Source organism: Chiroxiphia lanceolata, chromosome 2, assembly GCF_009829145.1.
Source record: "Chiroxiphia lanceolata isolate bChiLan1 chromosome 2, bChiLan1.pri, whole genome shotgun sequence".
NCBI lineage: Eukaryota > Metazoa > Chordata > Aves > Passeriformes > Pipridae > Chiroxiphia > Chiroxiphia lanceolata.
Window position 1 is genome coordinate 10,904,126 of NC_045638.1, and position 20,881 is coordinate 10,925,006.

General features: G+C 35.1%; 1 protein-coding gene across 11 annotated transcripts in view; it reads left to right on the plus strand.

Annotated features, from left to right (window-relative positions):
- Window positions 1-20,881, plus strand: part of DMD (dystrophin) — a 922,945-nt gene that overhangs the window by 655,809 nt on the left and 246,255 nt on the right. For all 11 annotated transcript variants that reach the window (XM_032679549.1, XM_032679551.1, XM_032679556.1 and 8 more), the window contains 2 exons: window positions 2,501-2,712; window positions 9,453-9,607. In XM_032679549.1, coding sequence (XP_032535440.1) covers window positions 2,501-2,712; window positions 9,453-9,607 — 367 coding nt within the window. The remainder of the gene's footprint in view (window positions 1-2,500; window positions 2,713-9,452; window positions 9,608-20,881) is intronic.

The following is a 20,881-nucleotide window of genomic DNA, read 5'->3' on the forward strand; positions in this document are numbered from 1 at the left end:
GTTTAGCCACAAGTGAAGTACTTTGTTAAGTGGGTTTGGTCACTCACTGGTTCAAGAAAACATTTTAAATTTGGGGGGGGTGGGGGGGGTGTTTGTTTGGTTTTGTTTGTTTTGTTTTGTTGGTTTTTTGTTTGTTTTTTAGATTACCTACTAACTTCCTGAACTCTTCATTCCAGTCTGTAATATAAAGCAAATGTATTATGCGTGTTATTTTTTTTGAGGGAAATCAGCCAAGTATTTTCCCAAAGAAATGTTTATCATAGATTTAGAGCTTGTGTATTCATAGTCACTTGTGTAAGTGGGCTCCCAAGATGTCCTGAATATGGTTTTCAATATGCAGCTGTGTTCTCCTCTTGAGTGGAAGAACTGGTCATTATGGAATCCCAGGACTGTGGTATCTAATAAATGACTCAGTCTTGTTGCAAAAAGCACAGTCCCTAGAGGAGAACTGCTAATATGTCTTACTTAGATGCAAACCTCATGAGACATTATGGAACCAATATGTCTACAAATATTTTGATTTTTGGTGATAGGAAATATCAGCATTTGTTATTAAAAGCAGCTATTATGAAAAATTAGTATAATTGTAGACCCAGTTTTCTTTTGAAGCAGTTCTGCAACAGAGTTTTCATTCATTCCTCTCTCCCTGTCCCCCCCCCAAAAAAAACCCACCAACCCCCCACCACACCAACAAAGAAACTTATAATGAAACAAAAATAGGTGGGATTTTTGTAGGGTTTTTTTGTGGACAACTGACATAAACACGCTGTTATGCTTCTGTCAGCAATGCACCAAAATATTGAGTTTGCCAGGAATCGAAAGATAATGCTGAATGACTCTGAGTCTAAGGAGGAAGGTGCTCAAGTAGTGTTTTGCAAGAAATAGGTGGCAGCTGTTTTCATATGGCAGTGTCACTGTGGAAAGTGTTTGGGCAGTCTTTGTTCCCTAAACCTCCAGCACAATCCTTGAACCACACTCTCTAAGTCACATCAGGGAGATTTTGCTCAAGAGTTCTCTTCTGTTATTCACCCTTCCTGTAGACCACAACCTCTTTGTTGTTTCAATTATATCCTAAAGTTTTCATCAGAAATCCTCGCCCAGAGAGGGCAGAGAAATGAGTTGTTGTGTGACAGGAGTATATGGCTTCCTAAAATGAGGGGTTAGATTTGCTTCAGATTAAGTATTTGGGCCTTAGGCTATTCTTGCTGTGCTCTGACTGTGCTTTATGTTTTCCAGCTCTGTTTCTTCAGTTCCTTTTGCTTTTCCTTTGACTTAAACATGCTGCTATGTGTGCTTACTCACAGTTTTTCTCCCTAGGCTTGAGCAGGGGATGCTGAAAGGTTTTCTTCTCTCTCTCTAAACCTCAGCTGAGTCCATGGAAAGATCTTTATCCCTTCTTCTGGAAGAAGGAAGAGCACTGATAGGTAGAAGTCTCTTTTCCCATCTTTATCCCTTCTTCTGGAAGAAGGAAGAGCACTGATAGGTAGAAGTCTCTTTTCCCTGCTGAAGCATTTCTCATTCAGATCTTTAGACTGCACCATTCTGGAATCAGCCTTGCAGTGGGAGATGCAGTATTGGAACAACCACTCAATGATAATTTCAATTGCCTTCTGAGTACTCTAGAAATCACTGTTCCCCTCCCTAAAAGGCCTATGAATTTTCAATATAGTGAGGCAGTCTTCCAGAAAATATCGAAAATGTAGTTTGTGCTGACTAACCTCAGGGAATTAAATATATATATAAAAAATGCCTATTCCTTCATGCAGTGCACAGATTTTATTGTTTCTGGAGTTTTGTGGGTTTGTTTATATTTTGTTAAACTTCAACTGCTTGGAAAACTAGGTCTCTTGGTGTTTTTTGTGCTACTATGGATGAGGCTTATGCTGGATACTAGCCAACGCTTATTATCAGTGATTTTAGTGATTCTTAAGTTTTCACAAATCACATTTCTTTCAAATAGGGGATAAAGCTAATTGTTATTTTATAATTACATGAACATGTGAGAAATTTTTTTAGCCTTTGCATTTTGTGCATTTTGTGCATTTGCCTTAATGAAATAAGAAAGTATAGCCATGAATTGTATCTTACCGTAAATCTTTAACTAATATTACTGATGTCCCTAAAGGACTTGTTCTTCAGAAAATCTTAAACCTTGTGTTGGTCTGGTAAGAATAAAGGATTGTTGCTGATACTTTTTCTTAAATATGATCCTGTTTCATAATGCTTTTTGCGGCATAAACCTGTCACTTCTGGCTGCACATGCATTGAAACACATGCTGTGTACCATAGTGTCATACTGTGTGACCCAGAACAGTTTATCTGTTCTTTTTGGTTAAGCTAAACTTAGATGCAATTGCAGCTTAAAAGTACAGGAGCTCTCCAATATGGTGAGTTATAGAAAGAATTGAATGTTATTTTTAACTCTCTTTAGGGGAAAAAAGAAAAAAAAAAAAAGCTTTTAAGTGATTCAGCTTTTGGTTTTTATTTTATGTTTCACCAGTTGAAAAGATACAGAGCCAATGGGATGAAGTGCATGGATACCTTCAAGGCCGGAGACAGCAGCTTCATGAGATGTTAAAGGATTCAACACAGTGGCTAGAAGCTAAGCAAGAAGCTGAACAGGTTCTTGAACAAGCAAAAACTAAGCTTGAGTCGTGGAAAGAAATTTCCTACACCGTGGAAGCTCTGAAAAAGCAGAACACTGAGCTTAAGGTCACTACTGACTATTAAAATATTTCCATTTGAGTTAATTAGATCATTAAAGAAAATGTCCTCTAACTGTTGTCCTCTAACCATGGACAGTGCACACTGAGAAAAATCTTCCACAAGAAATTAGAAAGAAATTAATTTACAAAGTCTGAAATATGTGTCACCTAATCCTTGAACATGAAATTGGTCTTATCAGTCATAACAAATAGCTGGCTAATCTTTCAGAACGAATACCTACCTCTTCAACACAAGTATTTCTTGTCTCGTCTGCTCAACACCCTGAGCTACACTGGTGCTGCAGACTGGGAAATCCTGTACTATTTGTATGGCTGTCTGCACTCTTAATGGAGCTGTAAAGGTTGTCTGGAAGTAGTTCAGAAAAAGGGGGAAAAAAACCCCAACTGTAACAAACTATATGGAGATATTTTGAAAATCAAGCATTTTATATTTGCCACAGGATAATCTCCCTGGGCTCAGCCTTGGCAGGGTTATTAACTGAAAAAAACCTGAATTGGCTGCTCTTGTGATTTTAGCACACATGTTGCCACATTCTGGGTGCTAAAACATGTGCCTCAGTTACCTTATATAGCTGAGCTATACCTCAAGTAGCAATGCAAATATTCTCTTATGCATAAATTTTTAAGTTTCTTGTACTGGAAACAGTCATACTTTGGTGACATTCTCCATGAATAAATTTTGAGAACAACTGCTTAAGATTAATATCTCATTTTCTAGTTGGGGAAAACCAAGATTGAAACCAACCAATCGATCAGCCTTTTAAAGCGAGTCCCAGCTCCATGGCAGAATAGTTACACAACTATTTTCTGATATGTTCTCCTCTCATGCACATCAGATTTTTGTGGGTTTTCCCTAACTCTTGCTACTGAACTACTTGGTTAAAGTTTATGGACTTAAAACAGTCTTATTTACACAACTGAATAATAATGAACTGCTGTGAACAGTGGGGTGAGGTCCTCATCAACTAATTTTCTAATTTTGCTGCTGGAGAAAGTATATGTGTAACTTCATGATTGGTCTTCATCAGTTAGTTATTGCCTTCCTGATAGAAGTAGATACAAAATCTATTGGGTTTTTTGCCCTTTTTTTTTTTTTTTTCCTTGCCTGTAAGAAGCATAAAACTTCTCATTTAAGATTGTACCATAAGGGTCATTTCTTGGGAAGGGTGGATTATGGTAAACAAGGGCAATCACTCACTAATGTATTGGAAAGAGTTATAGATCATGTACACCGCTGTCATTCAGCATAGAGGACTCCCATTTATCACTGTCTTCCCGCACAGATAGAGTCCTGGCCTCTGCCCAGTGTTTGTTTAAAAAAAAAAAAAGAAAAGCTTCAACAAAGTCAATGTCCCAGCTCTGCAAAGACTCAATTAACAAAACAACAGTTCTGTACAAACACAGTGTTCTGTCATTGTGTTGAGTGTCTTATGTCTCAAACACAAATTACCTAACTAGGAAAATAATTGAAAATATTGCTTTAGAAATGGATTTTATGGCCACTTTTTTTTACAAGAATATATGAAGTTTAAATGAGTTCCCTCTAAGAGTGTATGCTTTCTGAAAAAATTATGGGTTATTTGGAATCAGCATTATTCAAAGAGAGAAATAAGAACATCCTGTTTTTCTCCTCCATCCCCAAAGTGATAGAGAAAGAATACTAGTATCCTTATTCAAGGAATGTATCTATGTGTAATAGTTTCTGGATGGAGACCTGCAGATTCTTTTCCCTCTTTCTTTGAAAGCACTTGGGCTATCTGTATCCTCAACCATTCCTATCACAGTCTGCATTCAATGTGGTGTGTTGTGTCAAGTTACAGACATTAATCTATAATTATAATTTCAGTGTCACAGCTAGTCCATCTTAAATTGTGCCCTCATGATGATTTGAACATCAACAGGCTTTACTCTTCCAGGGTTGTTTACTTTCATTTGGTTATGCCTAGCCCTTCTCCCCCAAGTCTAGAAGAAATTCTGTCTTAGAGAATTGGGTGTGTGTAGGGTAGGGTTTTTTTTTTCTTTTTTTTCTTTCTCTTTTTTGTGTTTCTTTTCTGCCAGCCTTCCTAGAGGAATTACCTTTGTCTGCCAGTAACTCCTATTGTGTCAAATCCCTCATGAGAACTCCTCAGATGCGACAGCATCAGCTGTTGTGTTCATGCTTGAGATAAGGAGTCACAAATTCTAAGGAAAATGGAATTTTTTTTTTAATTGAGCAGCTTTATTTTTCTTCTGGATAGCATTATCTAAATTGAAGGACCTAGAAATACATTAAGTTATCAAAATAAATGCTTTCCAGGTTTCTGTGCCAAAGACATCTAGTTTGATGTTGTCCCCTAAAGATGTAGGGTAAGTATGCTGTCTTCTGGCTTGCTGTTACACTGATGAGAAGGAAGCTGTCATTTCTATTCCTTTGTGTTGAGGGAAAAGAGAGAGGTCAGTGTGAGACAAAAAATATTTTCAGACATATTAATTTTGTCAGCTTTGTATCTCAACACAACTTGGTGTGAGAAAGTAGTCACCAAGTGGTCTTGCTTTTTAAACATTACAGATCTGCCTGAAAACAGTTGGGTCAATGTGTAAGTTCCCCTCTACTCCATGGGAACTTTTAATTAGTGCTTGTGTTAATGCATTTGTGTTCAGGCATCCTTATACATGAGTGAATGTTAAACTCAGCAATACCAGTCTTTTGATTATTTAACTTTTTACAATATCAGTATAAACCAAAAACCTGTATCTAGCTTGTATTTGGCCAGTGATGTTTTTAACAGAATATGATAGTTTTGTTGCTGACATTTAAAAGAGAAGTAATGAGGTAATATAGCTAATAATTAAAAATATTGTTAATTTGAATCAGAAATTAGTTCAGAGCCAATTTGCTGAGGATTAAAGCCATTTTTTTTTTTAGTTTGATATTTGAGAACTAAATTAGTGTTAGATGTAGAGAAACATAATATGGCAATATGACCAATGAGAGTCTTTACCATTAAGCCCTCTTTATTATTGTTCATTAGGTGATGACTGCAGATGGTTAACTCAGCAGGCTGAAGGTTATGAGTGTATAAATAGTACAACAATCACACCTCATCTCCCTCAGTCACCAAGTCATCAGAACATAAGGTAGTCTAAAACTAGTCTTTTCTTAATAGGATAATGAGCTTCTGTTTAAAAGAGAAAAAAAAGTCAAAAAACCCCACCAAAACCCCAAGTCAAACAAAACTGCTATGGCTGCCCGTTCACTCCTTGGCTCCTTGTTTTTGTAAGAGGAGCTACTGAGGAGTCTCTTCTCCCTTTGTGACAGTTTAGCTGGGATGGCCAAAGTGAAGAGGAGGAAGGATGGAGACCATGTTTCATTCCTTTCCTTCATTGACCATTTATTACTCATTCATCTAGATAGAAAATTATATAGCATCTTGATTACATCCCCTGCTCTGTTGGGACTCAAGAGGCCAGGCAGCTTTCCACTGGCATAGCCTGGAGAGTGAACTTTATGCCCTGAATTTGTGGATAAGACTGAGGCTGTCCTGCTTGCCTTTGTCAGCTTCTTGCAGGGGAGTAACTTAATAGGTACTTTTCTGTCACTCCCCAGGTACTATATAGGATGAAGTACAGTCTCAGCATTTTGTGGATTTTTGTTATTCCAGGGCTGGCAGTGTACTGATTTGATTTTAGTAAAACAATTAACAATTAAGTTAATGTTCCTGACAATGATGCAGACACTGAAATAGAATTCCTTGCTTCAAAAAAAAATCTTTAATTATATAAATAAAACATACTAGATATACAGAAAAGGGAAAGAAAGCCTGATTTTCCAGATTTGTGATACATACACGGAACTGGATGATGCTGTACATACAAATTGCTATATTTGAACTACTATGCGTCATTGATTTTGTTCCGCTGGGCAATCCTGGGATAGAAGAAAACCCAGCTCTAAATTCATTACTTGTTTTTAATCAAGAATCCTTCATTACACAGACTTTCTTCCTATTAACATCAACTAGTGTCTTCTAATTAAAAATTATAAATAAATTTATACCTAAGTAACGTGATAAATGCACAGCCTTAATTCTTTAAGCCTTTTAATAAACTCAGTGAATTCCAGTGATAACACTGGACAAAACAAAGAGAATGCTTTAAAAATGTCAAAAAGAAATTAGGGTAATGAAGCATTTTTCTTTAAAGAAAAAACAAATGTGTTCCTAAGTAGCTAAAAGATAAATGAGGCCTAAAAATATAAAAGAGAAAAGACCAAAAAAAAAATACCCTGAATTTAATTCTGAGATATACATTATAGTCATGTGAGATGGCAGTTAGTGGGCTTCTGGTTGGACAGACAGGTAAAACACATACCACAACACTTTGTTCTCAGTGTCTGCACAGAGTGAAGTTGAAGCATGCACTCCTCAAAGCTGTTGAAAAATTACATACCAATTTCCAGTAAAATGGATAATACAAATTGTTTCCATCAGCAAACCTCTCTGGTGTTCATCATTTGTTTCCTGAGTGATGACCTCGTGTTGTAGTGTCAGGAAGTTAATGGATTAATGTTGAAGTTAATGGTCAGAACAACATATTTGGAAATAAACTTGTAATGGATATTTCCTTTTTTTATTATTATAAAACATGGTTTGAAAGCTTTTACGAGGTTGTTTATTTTCACATGGGACTGGGCAAGAGAACTTTTTTCCAAAGTAAAGTTTACAGACCATTAATTTACAATCCAGGCAAAATATTATGGTAACTTTGCTAGGTAAAGCAGTGAACAGTCAATCTGCTGTGATTCTTTGGCTGAAACAAAACTAGCTGCATACCTGTGTAATTTTGAACAAAGAGAAAGGTAGAGTATAAAGATGGATAGACCTGGATGTGGAATAGATGCTTGTTATAAAAGATTTACAGAAGTGAAATGATAATTACTGTAGAATTTATTTAAATTTTGTGTTATATATATTATTATATTTGTATAAATATTAACATTTATGTATTTATTGTACATAATTCTGGCAGGAAAGAGCTCAGTTGAGAGCCTATTTCCAAAACAACCACCTGGTATCTTTCTCAAAGAAATAGTAGTGGTTTTCCACAAAATCATCACATCTCCTAATTACATCTCCTTACTTAACGGAGGAGAATGGCTTAAAAAAATTGTCCAGGCAGCGTCATCATAAGTGAGCTTAACTGCAGCATGTTCAGATGGTTTGGGGGATTAGGGGTTAGTAGCCTCCTCCTGGTGTTTGATCATTAGAAATAGAATCCCTTGTTCAAAACAGCCAAGTTGCTGTCTTAGTACCTGAGGGTGCACAGTAACTGTGTGATCTGCCCTCTCAGGAAGGAATAACACAGGAAAGACAGGAAATACATGTTTTCAGTTGTAAAATATGGAGAGGACCTAGGGATGTTGAAGCAGCTTTTTAAAAGGTAAGAGTTGGGGGGAAAAATTAAAACCCTCCAAAACTCCATATGAACTCTCTTCAGAGATCAAGTACATTTTCGTCCCAATCTTAATCAAAATCATTTACAGATCTTCTGAGAGTAAAACTTAAACGCATAAAATATTCAAAATTTATTCAGTTTTACTTAGTATTTAGGCTCTTTCATCAGGGATTACATATGTAAGTTCAGATTTCTGTGGAGAATTCCTTATCTGAGTCAAAACAAGATTTCCAGAGGAATACTGCTTTGGGAGAACTGTTTCTTCTTACTGGCATTTCCTGATTTGTGTATTAAAGCACAACAATAAAGACAGTCAAATCTTACTGTTTGGGTTTTTTTGCTGATAGCTTCAAATGTTTACACACAACTTACTATTTCTATTTGCAAATACAAACTTTTTTTCCACTTGCATTGTCCATTTTATTGGCTAGTTGGAGTCTGCCTAGTACAAAAGTATAAGTAGACAATCAATTATCTTTGCTCTTCCATTTTGTTGTTACACATTATGAATTAAATATGCAGCTTCAGTGCATTTATATGGAAATTTGCTCTGAGAAAGAGAGTAACAGGAAAGATGCATGGGAGCTGGCTCCTGGTTGAATGAGTTTCTGGATTTCCTGGCCTACTTCTGGAATGAGGCAACTGGCTTAGGTGGAGAGAACAAAAAGGAGAGGAAAGGGGGAAACAAAGAATGACCAAGATTTAAAAAGCTTCCTTAATATTAAAAAGTGTAAATTAGCATTATGAAGATATTGATGGGTTCGTCAGTAGTATTTTGCTGTATTGCAGATTTAGTGCTGTTCCAGTAGATGGCACTAATTACATAAACAATTTGTTAAAATGAACTAAACTATAAAAAATAACCTGAAAGCACAGGTCTTAATTGTCCAAATCTCACTATCATTTCACAGCATTACTTCACTATATTTTCCATCTCAGTATAATTTAACATCACAAACTATTATGGTTTGCATAATGCAAAATACTGCATCCATCATCTTCTTGTGTCTCAGGAAAGAATAATCAACATTCTAGTCAGTGTTTATCAGTTTGGGCTGTCATGTCTTATCCAACATTTAGGAATTTTTTGCTTAACCCTCTCAGAGGGCTAAAAGAATTTAAAACATTTAAAAAGATTGGCCTTCATTACCAGTAAATCCGAGCAAGTCCTTTTTCTTTTTTTTTTTATATTGATGGTGTAAGTTGTTCATCTCCTTCTCTACTAATCATACGATGTATGTGATCATTTTATGGTGCTCTGAAGTTTATTCTTTCTTTCTCTTTTTACTTCAGCAATTTGCAAAAGAAATACGACAATGGCAAATAAATGTAGATGTAGCAAATGACATGGCACTTAAACTGCTCCGCGATTATTCAGCAGATGACACCAGAAAAGTACAGCTGATGACAGACAACATTAATGCGACGTGGGCTGCCATTAGTAAAAGGTAGGATATAAATTCTGCTATTAGATTTGTTGTTAAACTTTATTAACATTCATTGCCCAGCTTTGGTTGGAGATTATAGGCGATATAACTTTTGCAAATGGCGTGACTATAGTGAGAAAGGATCATGACTCTTCTGTAGAATTTTTTGGAAATACGTCTTTGGAATGCCATTTAATTCTCTCAAATAAAGTTTTACTTCCTGCCAATTTTCCTCTGCTGTAAACAGTTGCCAACTAACTTCAACTGATAGCTATTTAAAATATTTAAAATTAAGTGCTTCATATATCTATGTACTATCTCCACATCACAATCACAGTAGTGATTTTTACTCATAAACTGAATCTGAAAATGACAGACATCCTATTGAAGCAGGTTCAAAGTAGAAATGTTATCCTGTACCTTTGAAGCAAATCTCTAGTCAAGAAAGTTTCTGTTAAATCCTTGACCATATTCTTTATTACATTTCACAGTCTTTCAGTGTTTGGTTCAGATACCAATTCCTTTCTAAAAGCAACTTTTTTGCAGCTTGTCTCCAAATTGTGAATCATCCAATGCACAACCTATAAAATTAGAACATATAACAATAAAAATTACTTTCTTTATAAAAGTAAAAGAATTTTAAATCATTGCACATTAGATGAGATGTGTAAACATTATATGAAAGTTGTTTCAATCATTTTCTTGGATTAAGCTTTGCAGCTTATAACTGGAAATAGAAATTAATTAGATCTTAACGTGTTTTTAATTAAAGTGTATGAACAAGGCCAGAAAAGTTAGTTTAGCTAAATGTACAGTAAATTCAGTAGATCTTCTTGCATAACAACAGTTACTTAAATCGCGGATGACTACAGAAATTTATTACCACTTCTTCTTTAATTTGATATTCAGATGAATGAGGCACTTTAAAGGCATTTTTTTCTGAGGCAGACTTACCACTGACTTAAGACACTCTTCAAATGAGAGAAGGGATACTACTGATGTCCACTAAAAGAAAGGCACACAATAATTAAAAAAAAAATTATTTTTAACAAGAGCAATAACTAAACTGAGAATTTTGTATAAACAGTCAGTTAATATCTGCTTGCATTTCTCCTGTTATAATAGTATCCATTTTAGCCTTATTAGTAGTAGCCATACTTTTAATAAAAAGCATTTTGCTCTCTGTGGTGTGAGAAGCATTTTGAGGGGAACATCTGTTCCTGGACGAAAAAGGCTGGATGTGTAATGGTCAAAACCATTCCCCATGAGTAGATAAAATCAGTAGCTCAAAGGGTTAGAGGGGAGAACCAAAGGAAAGTGGTTTTGTCTGTATTTAGAACTACAACCCCTGCTTGATGAGAAGTCCAGGATATGTCTGTAGCTGCTGTGGATGTTCAGGTAGTAATTGTAAGTACAAGAGAATCTTTAAGCCTGTTAATGCTTCAGGCAAAGCCCAGGTATGTTTAATGTTGCCCAGGTGTGAGAATTGCCATTCTTGCATGTGCTCAGCCAATACTTGGCTAAAAGAGAGTACAGAATCTTAAACACACATTCCTTGCAAGCTTCTACAAAATACACAGACATTAGAAGTTAGATGTTAGATGAATTACTGCAGTAAATGTTTTCTGTCTTAGGAGAGAGCTGTGTAGGTGACTGAGTTAACATTTCACTTTAAGAATTACAAAAAGGATAGGAGTAAGCTTGAGCAGGTAACTTTGAAACTAGAGTTTCCTATTTTTTTGATTGTATGATGTTACTACTTTCCTAATGCATTTTTAATTGATTTTTTTTGTATATAATTTTTGTAAGACTTCTCATGATTTGGTAACTTGAAAAAGAAGCATGCTGCAAACAGTAGTTGATCATCTTCTCTAAGGGCTGGATCACATTTCTGTCTGTCTTTTGAGAGACTGATAAATGTGGACATAGTAAGGCATTAAGTCAGCACAAGACTTTTATTGAAAAATTTTCTCCACATATAGATCTTTCAGGTTTCTTTGAAGCAGTAGCCAGGCCTTTTGCTCATACAGTGGCTCCTGAGTGAGGTCTTGAAAGAGCATCATAGATTCCTGGAGGGATTGAAAAGCTGTGTAGATGTGAGACTTAGGGCCATTTAGAGGTGGTTTAGAGGTGGGTTTGAGAGCACTGGGTTACTAATTGGACTCAATTATCTCAGATTCTTTTGTTAAACAGCCCTGTGGAAAGAGATGACGGAATCCATGGTATTTTGGATAACTTAAAATACCAACTTGTTCTGGTTTCTGGGGACATTTTTCAGTTTGGTTTTTAGCCCTCCTTCTATGCTTCAGCTTTCAGGTTATTGCATAGAGAAAAAAAAAAGTGTTTTTATGATTTGGGGGATCTTTTGAAGTATAAAAAAATATTTGCAGAGTAGAAAGTCATTCTATGACACGTGAATTGTTTAGTCACAGTCTCCAAGAAAGACTAGTTTTCCACTGAGATACGTATGCAATGATTTCAGATATATCCATGTATGTTACTTTCATTGAGACCATGAATATGGTTCTAATGACTTGGTGACTTCACAGTGATTTAGAAATACATTTCAAATAATATTCTTTACCATTTTTCCAGTATTTTAGAAGCAGTGTTATCACTATGCATGTCTTAAGTACCAAGAGGAAATACTCAGCTAAAGATTTTGCTTTCTTCTCTCTATATTGATAATTTGAATGGCCTATTTAATTTGAGAATATTTTCTTTTAAAAAGAAAAACTTAAAGTTCCTGACATTGTTTTGAACTGGTTTTCCCTTAATCTGTCAGAATTGTTTGTCAGTGTAATATCAGAATTGTATGTCAGTGTAAGAAAATTTGAAACTTCCTTTTCCATGAACCAGGTTACTAAAACAACAGGCAGGCAAGCAACAGTAAAATTCCACTTTGCCTGTTGGTAGTAGTTGCCAAAGCAAGTACTTCAGTCATTAAGGTAACATCTGCTACCTTGTGTTTTGTTTTGCTTAAGTAGATTTGCAGCTGATTGCTGTGTGTTTACCCTTTGCCTTACTATTGTGTTTTATAACATTGAACTATAATGATTACCATTCTCCAGCTCCTTTAGTAGCCAAGGTAAATGCTTGATGGTTGCTTCACCTTTTTTCACTTGCCACTTTTTAATTTTTACCTTTGTTGTTGATATTGCGAGGATACACTAAAAAAGCATATGAACTAATCAGTTGGGCAAAAGCCTGAGTGACTTCTAAAGAGGCATCTTCCTCTTGTCTTTAGAAGCATTGACTTTCCAAGAAATAACTATATTATTTAAGCTTAGGCAGTTAAAGAGAAAGTGATTTGTATTGCTTGCATTAACAAAAATAAATCTAACAGACGAACTGAAGAGTTCTCAAGAGGGAAAAAAATGCTATGATGGAAGCAACCACTAGAAATTTACTGTATTAAAAATGTTTGTTATGGTAGCATTATGATACTGCTTCCTTTTGTGGGCACTCATATTTTATGTGAATTATCATATAAAAACATAAACTGTTTCTTAAATTTTCTTTCCTGGGAACCCAGAAAAAGTGTTAAATATCACTTGCTAAATACTAAGATAAAAAGGGACTTAGATCTTTCTTACATGGAGTATATATTGTGACAATAATTGCATAACTTAACTGTGTTTATAAACCTCTTTGAAGGACCTGAGATACCAACTCCTATATCATTATTATGAATGTTGTTAATTCTCCAATGCAGCAGTTTTATAAACACCTTGAATTTGCATGTCAGCAAGACAGTATGAAATGCAAATGGCCAAACAAATTAAGGACAAAAACAGTACAAAAGTATGATGCATATATGTTTCCTATGTAAATGCACAATATAACAGTAATTATAAGTGTGAAAAAGGTCATAACCTAGATTTGGTCTTTGAGCAACAAAATATTCCTTATCAGTGGTTGCTTGCTATAAAAATACAATTTTTAAAATGTAAACTTTATCTGTACATGAAGTTTGTAGATATAATTTTATTGCCTGCACAGAAAGAGCTTGATCATGCTGCTGGAGACAGATTTTCCTAATGCTCTGTAACTGTCCTAATACTACTTTATGTTACTTGTGGTAGTAGTCACATTTGCTTTACAGTTGAATTGCATTCTAGGTGAGAAGAACTGCATTTACATGTCAGCAACGGCCAGAAGTGTGAATTGTGTTGAGTTATACTGAAGATTCATAGTTGGTTTCAGTATCTAGACTGTATGTAGGAACCATCTCACAAGAGCTTGTTTACTCTTTAGGCTTGGAATGCTCAGGTCAAGCAGCAAAGGATTCATATTCTCAAGCAAACTCATCCTTTTCCTTTCCGTTCTTCAGTTGTTTAGAAGCTTGGTTGTCATTCCTACAATCAGTATAGATCCATGAGTGTGAACAGCTATTATAATTTTTTGTGCAGGCACACTTTTGTTGAGCACAGTGAAACAACTAAATTGAAAATGTGAGTGGCCATGGGAACCTCGTTTACATGGGAAGTTTGTTTACACGTCTGTGCCTGCAGTCCTCGTCCTGGCTGTAGAGCTGCCTTTGTGTGGGTGTGAGCAAGAAATCCCTGCAAATGTACGACTTCAGATGAACATGACAAATGTCATTTTCTGATGTAAATTTGTTTTCTCCTAAAAAATAGTGTGATAATTTGCATTTTTATCATCATGTTGTGGTGATTTATTGGTTTTTTGAAATAATTTTGCCAGGCTCAAGAAAGCAAACGTGTAGAGACTGCTTCTTTACAACCAATATGTCATGCTGAAGCTTGTTATTTACACCAGTTTAGTAATGGATACTAATTTAAAATTGCAAAGACTGCTAGAAAACTTTGTGATTGTAGGGTAATTCTTTTGTTTTGTGAGAGATGCTGATAATACATTTATCTTTGTTGTCTCTACTATTTATTTTCAGTCTAGATTATTGTCAGATGCTGTCTTTGAGAACTGGACTTGGTTTTAATTCTTTAAAGACTTAAACACTTTTACTTAATCACTAAAACTGTTCACATCAATGAAAGTGAGTCTCTACAGTCTCAGGTATCATAGCTGAGACTACGTCAAGGACCAAATAACTTTAAACATCAGCATGTTTTTTTCTGAAGGACTAATGTATCTCTACTGACTATTGTTTTGAACAGAAGAGACAAAGTTTTCAAAAAAGCATTTAATCTGGAAGTCTTCTGGAAAGTCTGAATTTTATATGGGATTCTCATGTCTTTCTTGTTAGACAAAAGGGCACAAGAACCTTTTAATTTTCATTAAACTAATTTTTCAGTACAGTACTTTGTAATTCTCAGAAACTGCTCTCCAGCAGTTAGTAATATTAGCAAACTCTAAAGAAAAATTCTTTATTAGCAGCTTGTGATGCAAAAATGTTAAACCTTTTGTGTTTAAAATTACAGATATCTTCGAAGGTACCTAAGAGTTGTTTTCAGATAAAGGATTAAAGTATTTTTTGTTTTCTTTGTTCTATTCTGTTACCTTTATTTTAAATAAAATAGTGTACCCTCAAAAAAGGACTATAAGAACGGAGGGAATGACAAGGTTTCAGTGCTCTGAGTTTAATTTGATATGTTTGTCTGTTTATGTTTTACTTACATCATCCCTTAATATATCCATTTTTAAAAGTATACATTAAAAGCCATTTGGTGCACAGGGGTTATTTTATGATGATAGATAAAAGAGAGGTTACCTATTTGAAAGACATTTTACTAACTGCCTACACTCTCAAACAACTATTTAGGTACAAAATATAATCTCAAGTTTATCAACAATGACATCAGTTTACATTGCTTTGCAATTTTTTCTTCCTAATGTCCAAAGAATGATGAAATTTCATCCACATATAGGAAAAAATTATAAAAAGATGTAAATAAAACCGCCAGATGAAGCTCCTGTAATCAGGAGATCTGGAAAGTCATCTTACCTGCTTATATTCTAGTTTTATCTTAATTCTCCACTCAGCTGACCATACTTCTACAGTACTGACATAAGTATGTGGATCCAAGATGAGAATTTAATTGGTGGTAGCAAATGTTTGTGGTTTACTTTGTGAGAGGATAGTCTTGAATATCTGATACTTTCAAAATGCTGGTAGGAAGCACTGAAAAAGCAATCTTACCCAGAATACTGTCTGATTCATCATTTCCATGATGAATCAGAATTTGTGAACAAATTCCTGTGATTTTTGAGAAACTCTTTTAGGATTAAAAAAAAAGGAAAGAGTTCTTGAGTTATTTCAGGAGAGGATAATGTCAGTAATACAGTACTTGATGAAAAGGATCTGTGGATCCTTGTGACTTCAGGGACATGTTTTTAACACCAGTCTGGACAACCTAAATTTTCTTATATCACTTGAATATATATATATATATATATATATAGTCTAGTACCTTTATCACTTCCAGAAAGGCGATAGATCACGTGTAGGTCTGCTAAGTCTTCCCACAGGCAGACAGAAATGACCTCAAAGAGAAGAGCGTTGTTGTTTTGAAATTAATTGTTCAACTTGTCTGTCCCACAGAGGATTTGCTCAGGTCTCTAGGCACCATGAATTCAACTCATGGAGAGTTTGGTGATTTTGGGTTTTAAATGTCATCTAATCTTAAAGATTTAGTTATAGACAATTAAAAAAGAGGATAGGGATGGCATTTTGCGAAGAGGCCTTCAGCTTCCAATACTGAGAGCATGTTAGCAATAAAAACTAAGCAGGAAAAGTGAAAGTAGAATGTTTAGAAGCACATTCCTTGCTACTCAGACAGTTGCTATTTCCATTTTTTTCTCTTGGTTTATATTTTGCTCTTGGCTAAGAATCCTACTGCTTTTTTAATATTTGCTGTGTGTTTAATGCTGTTTGTTCGTTTCTGGAGAAAATGAGAACAGTGCTCATGTTGTAGTGAAATCCAACTAGACAAAATCACTAAATAGTTTATGGCACAGAGTTCTAAAGAGAGAGCAGTTTTGTGAACAAACTTGAATCGTAACCGGAGCTTAATGTGGGCATTTCAAAGAAAAACTCCATTTGAGAAATATTCCTCTTTTGGATCCACAGGAGATGCAGGAGGAGCAAGGTCCTAAGGCAGACTAAGTCCAATTTTGTGACAGAAAGAACAGAAATGTCAATTTTTGTTCCTACTCCATTAGAAGGTTAAGACAAAAGTTTTGTTCTTTTTCTTAAAGGTGTGATTTTCTTAAGTAATTAGAAAGTTTTAGTCTCTATTTGAACAAGAACAGAAGGTCTCTATTTGAACATCAACACTGTGCCCTGAAAGTCCTACCTTAAATATATTTCCAATTAGCCGCCTGCAGATAAATTAACAAACTATAGCAAACTGGTTATTGCTGTCATCCAAAGCTCATAGAACAAATGAATGTCTTTCCCCTCAGTAGACTTCTTATCAGGCTTCATGTCCTTTAAAACAAACTGAAGAGAAATTAATAAAGCTGATGGACCAGCAGAGTGCCAGCAAAAAGGGATATGACCTTAGTTGTCATCTTTTGTTTGCATTGTTATTCTTGTGATAGCCTTGTTTTGTTTTCCCTGGTGTTTTCCCTGGATTTTTGTATAGCTTTTGCTCAGCTGCTGTTCAGGCAGTCTAAGCTTTCTCCTCAATGGCTTGTCAGTCGTGCTAGAAACTGAGGATAATTCTGTCTGCCTATTAAATGTTGAGTCTCTCTTTGGAAGTTACCACCAAATGTGTCGATTTGACAACAGTGGTGCTTGCCTGTTGTTGTGTGGTTGTGTTTTAACTTTGACTGAAATTTCAGTAACGTGTTTTTATATAAACTCACAAAGAATTGGACAAATGACATCAATTCCTGATGAGAATCAGTGGCACAAGAGACAGAGACCTGGGGAAGTGGTAATCCAGAGGGCAGACTGGAAAGCAGTAGAATTGGCAACATCCTAAAATAGAGATGGTGAGAAATCACTGAGATGAGGTTCAACTACTAAATCTTGAAGACAGAGCTTTTATGCTGTGTTTGATACAGATGAATAAAAGGAGAATAGTAAGTAAGCAAGGAATCTGTGAAAAATATAAGATTGGTCTGTTCCTGTTGCGTTTATCATCCAGTATCAATCACATCTTGACCTACACCCCAAATTGAACTGACCTATGATGTATTCCCTGACAAATTTGAAAAATGTAGAGCTCTTTCCCAGCTAGTAAGCATTACATCTCTTGCAAATTATAAAAACATACTATCTCCTGCAAATGATAAGAAATAATAGCTCTTGGAACTATCACTCCAGCTGCCATGTCTGCAGTTTCTTCCTTTGTACAAGATATGTAATCAGTTATATATCTAATACATATCTGCTTAAGCACAGTAGTGCCTTGTGGCAGTGAATCTACAGGTCCACTTTTCTGTGGATAAAGAAAGAAAAAATGTATTATTTTTATCTGTTAACATGTGTTGCATATTTCTGAGATTCCATTTGATTACTTGACGCAGGGTATGGTAAAAACAAAGTTTTTTGAAGTACCTAGAGGGTCAAGCTTGAAACACCCATTTCCCACTTTCTGCATTTTATCTTAGTATTATAACATGATTTCTATTTTCCTTATTATTATTTTCAGTAATGGTAAACAGTTCAGAAATTTCCATAAGTTCTCAGTGCTTGGAGCATGTCTGAGGTTGATGCTTCAGTTATGTTAATTAGTTGCTAATGGTGTCTGTTGACGAACCGTGTGCCTTTACTGTTTCCAAGATGGTAGATTTATTTTTGTAGTAGTTGACTGGTAAGTTTTGCAGTGTGGTTTTACTCCAAGGGATGGGAGGCAGTTCTCCTAGGGCTTGTCTTCTCTCTTTGTTCCTGTGGAACATTATCAGAATATGCTTGTCAAATAAGATGCCACTAAGAAACCATAGTTCAGATCTGCCTTTGGTGACACCCTTCCTTTTTATACTGTGCTGACCCCTTGGAGCTGTGGACATTTGTCACTGTTAGTTCTTTTCATGTTGGGAAAAATAGGAGTAGAAGCATAGAAAGTATTTATTAAATTTTGCTTTAGCTGAATTTGCTTTCACATCATGATATTACTCTCCTTTCTTTTTGGCTGGGACAAGGTACCCAAGCCAGCATCAACACAGTGATTTAAAGATAGACATAAATATTTATGAGTTTCTTTTTATTACTATTAATCTTTCAGATGCTAGTATGTATTGACACTTTCATTAAGGTGGTGGTCTTGGTGTAAAATACTAAATGTCTTCAAGGCTACAGCTAGTTCAGAACCCAGCAGTGTATACTGAGTTTAGATACTTCTTGTAGTGTCTGATATTTTGAACACATCTATTGAATATTTCCTCTATCAAGTTCCTGATGATTTTTTCCATCTGGAATTATTCAGAGTCCTTCTGGGTTTGACTAATCTAAATAAATTTGCCATTCTGTTCTTCGCACCCTTTTACCAATGTTAATTAATGCACTTGATAACACCTACTGCTGCACCCCTGGAACAGGCTCCTAATGCTCAAGGTTGAAAATCATTTATGTTGACTACATATTATGCTCTTAATCTCAGTTTTGTTCGATTCGACTTTGCATCCCTTTCATGCTTCCTAAATAGCTCCTTGTATGGGGGCTTAACTTGTGGATAGTAAATAGATAGTGTTGCTTTATTTTTAGTTTTCATCTTTAGTTTCAATAAATTCTAAGAAAAATTTGGCGAATTTTTTTTTGCAAAGACATAGATTTTTACTGGTCCATAATACATTCATTAAAGAACTATAGAATATTACACATGAAAGCAGAGTACCCATCCTCACTCCTAGACTTAGTTTTTTGGTATATTTGTGTCTCTCTCCACTCTGTGAAATTTTCCAGAATTGTTGCTGAAGAGTTATGATTTCTTATGCTAAGAATTTTTGTCTCTGAAACTCACCCAAAACAGAGTTGAGGTAGAACTATCACAGAACATCCTGTTCCCTTTGAAGTCAGTTGAAGGTTAGTCATTCACTTTACTGAAGTTAGGATTTTCTCTATAAGTCTTTTGTATCAAACACATACTGAAGTTCTGTTGAACTGAGTGTGAGTTGAACAGCATCTGAATTTTCTGAATTGGGCTCTAGTAATTTCATTATTTAATTATTTATTTATATTTACATGATCCTGAGGAGCAGAGGAACAGAACTAGAGCTGTTGTTTCTTCCCAGTGTTGTTGAAACTGTGTAATAATAAATTATTAGTATTACTCTGTGTTACTTTTGGTTGTAGTTCCTGTTGTTTTACAATCTTTCTGCAGTAGAACTATTTTAGTCACATTATAATGGAGAACTTATTCTATATTTCAATTTTCTGTAGGAGTTTGAAACCTTCTGAATACTGTAGAAAAACTATATGGAGTGGTTCTTTATAACTAATATGATTATATTAGATTATATTGATGTAAGAAACAGTAGGCAGGCTGACTTCTTTCATTCTCACTCAGATGCTAACCAGTTTTTGTTACCAGCTGCTTCTGATCTGAATATTACAGAGCTGTATTTTTTTCTTGTTAGCATTTTATGCTTCTTAAAATATACTGACATATTAGAAGAGATGTTTTAAAACATATTGAGTCAATCTGATCTGTCAGCATCTTTGTGTAATGTAACTACAACTTGAGGCCCATGTTTTATAGGAGAAAAAAATGTGTTTATTTAGTGTTACTCTCACTTAACTTAAGATGATGTATGGTACAATAAGAACTGTAAGTGCTGCCAGAGAAGTTTTCCAGCCTGGGAACTGAGGCTTCTCTCTCTTACATGGTAGCAAATCACTGTTCTGCTGCACCACTGAGCTCAGCCCTCAGAGGCTGACTCTTTAAATGAAAACTGCACTAACAGTTTAATAGTATCCTTTGTGAGTCCTAATTGATTTCATGTAATGCCATCAGTGCATTTCACAGCCTTATTAAATCTAGTTGTTTCTACAGTAAGTAAGGCTAAGGAAACAAGTGCTTTTAGAATATAATTATTTTCACAATCAGTTTTAATTATACTTCACTGTCTTAGAAAGCAAAGATTTTATCTTACTAAATTGTATTTGAGTAATTAATATGCTGTTTATTAGATGGCACTGTTGACTGCCTTGGAATCTCAACAGAATTAAATGTTTTGGAATGCAAGGAAAAACTTAATTCTACACATTATGGACCATGAAGCATGAAGAAGATTTAAACAGAACAATAATCTTTTTGCTTCTTTTGGTAGAATAAGAGACAAGTTTTGTCTGTTTGGTTTTAGTATTGATTTTAATATTTCTTCTTTTTCTGAGTTCTCTCTTGAATGGGAATATCAGAAAAATTA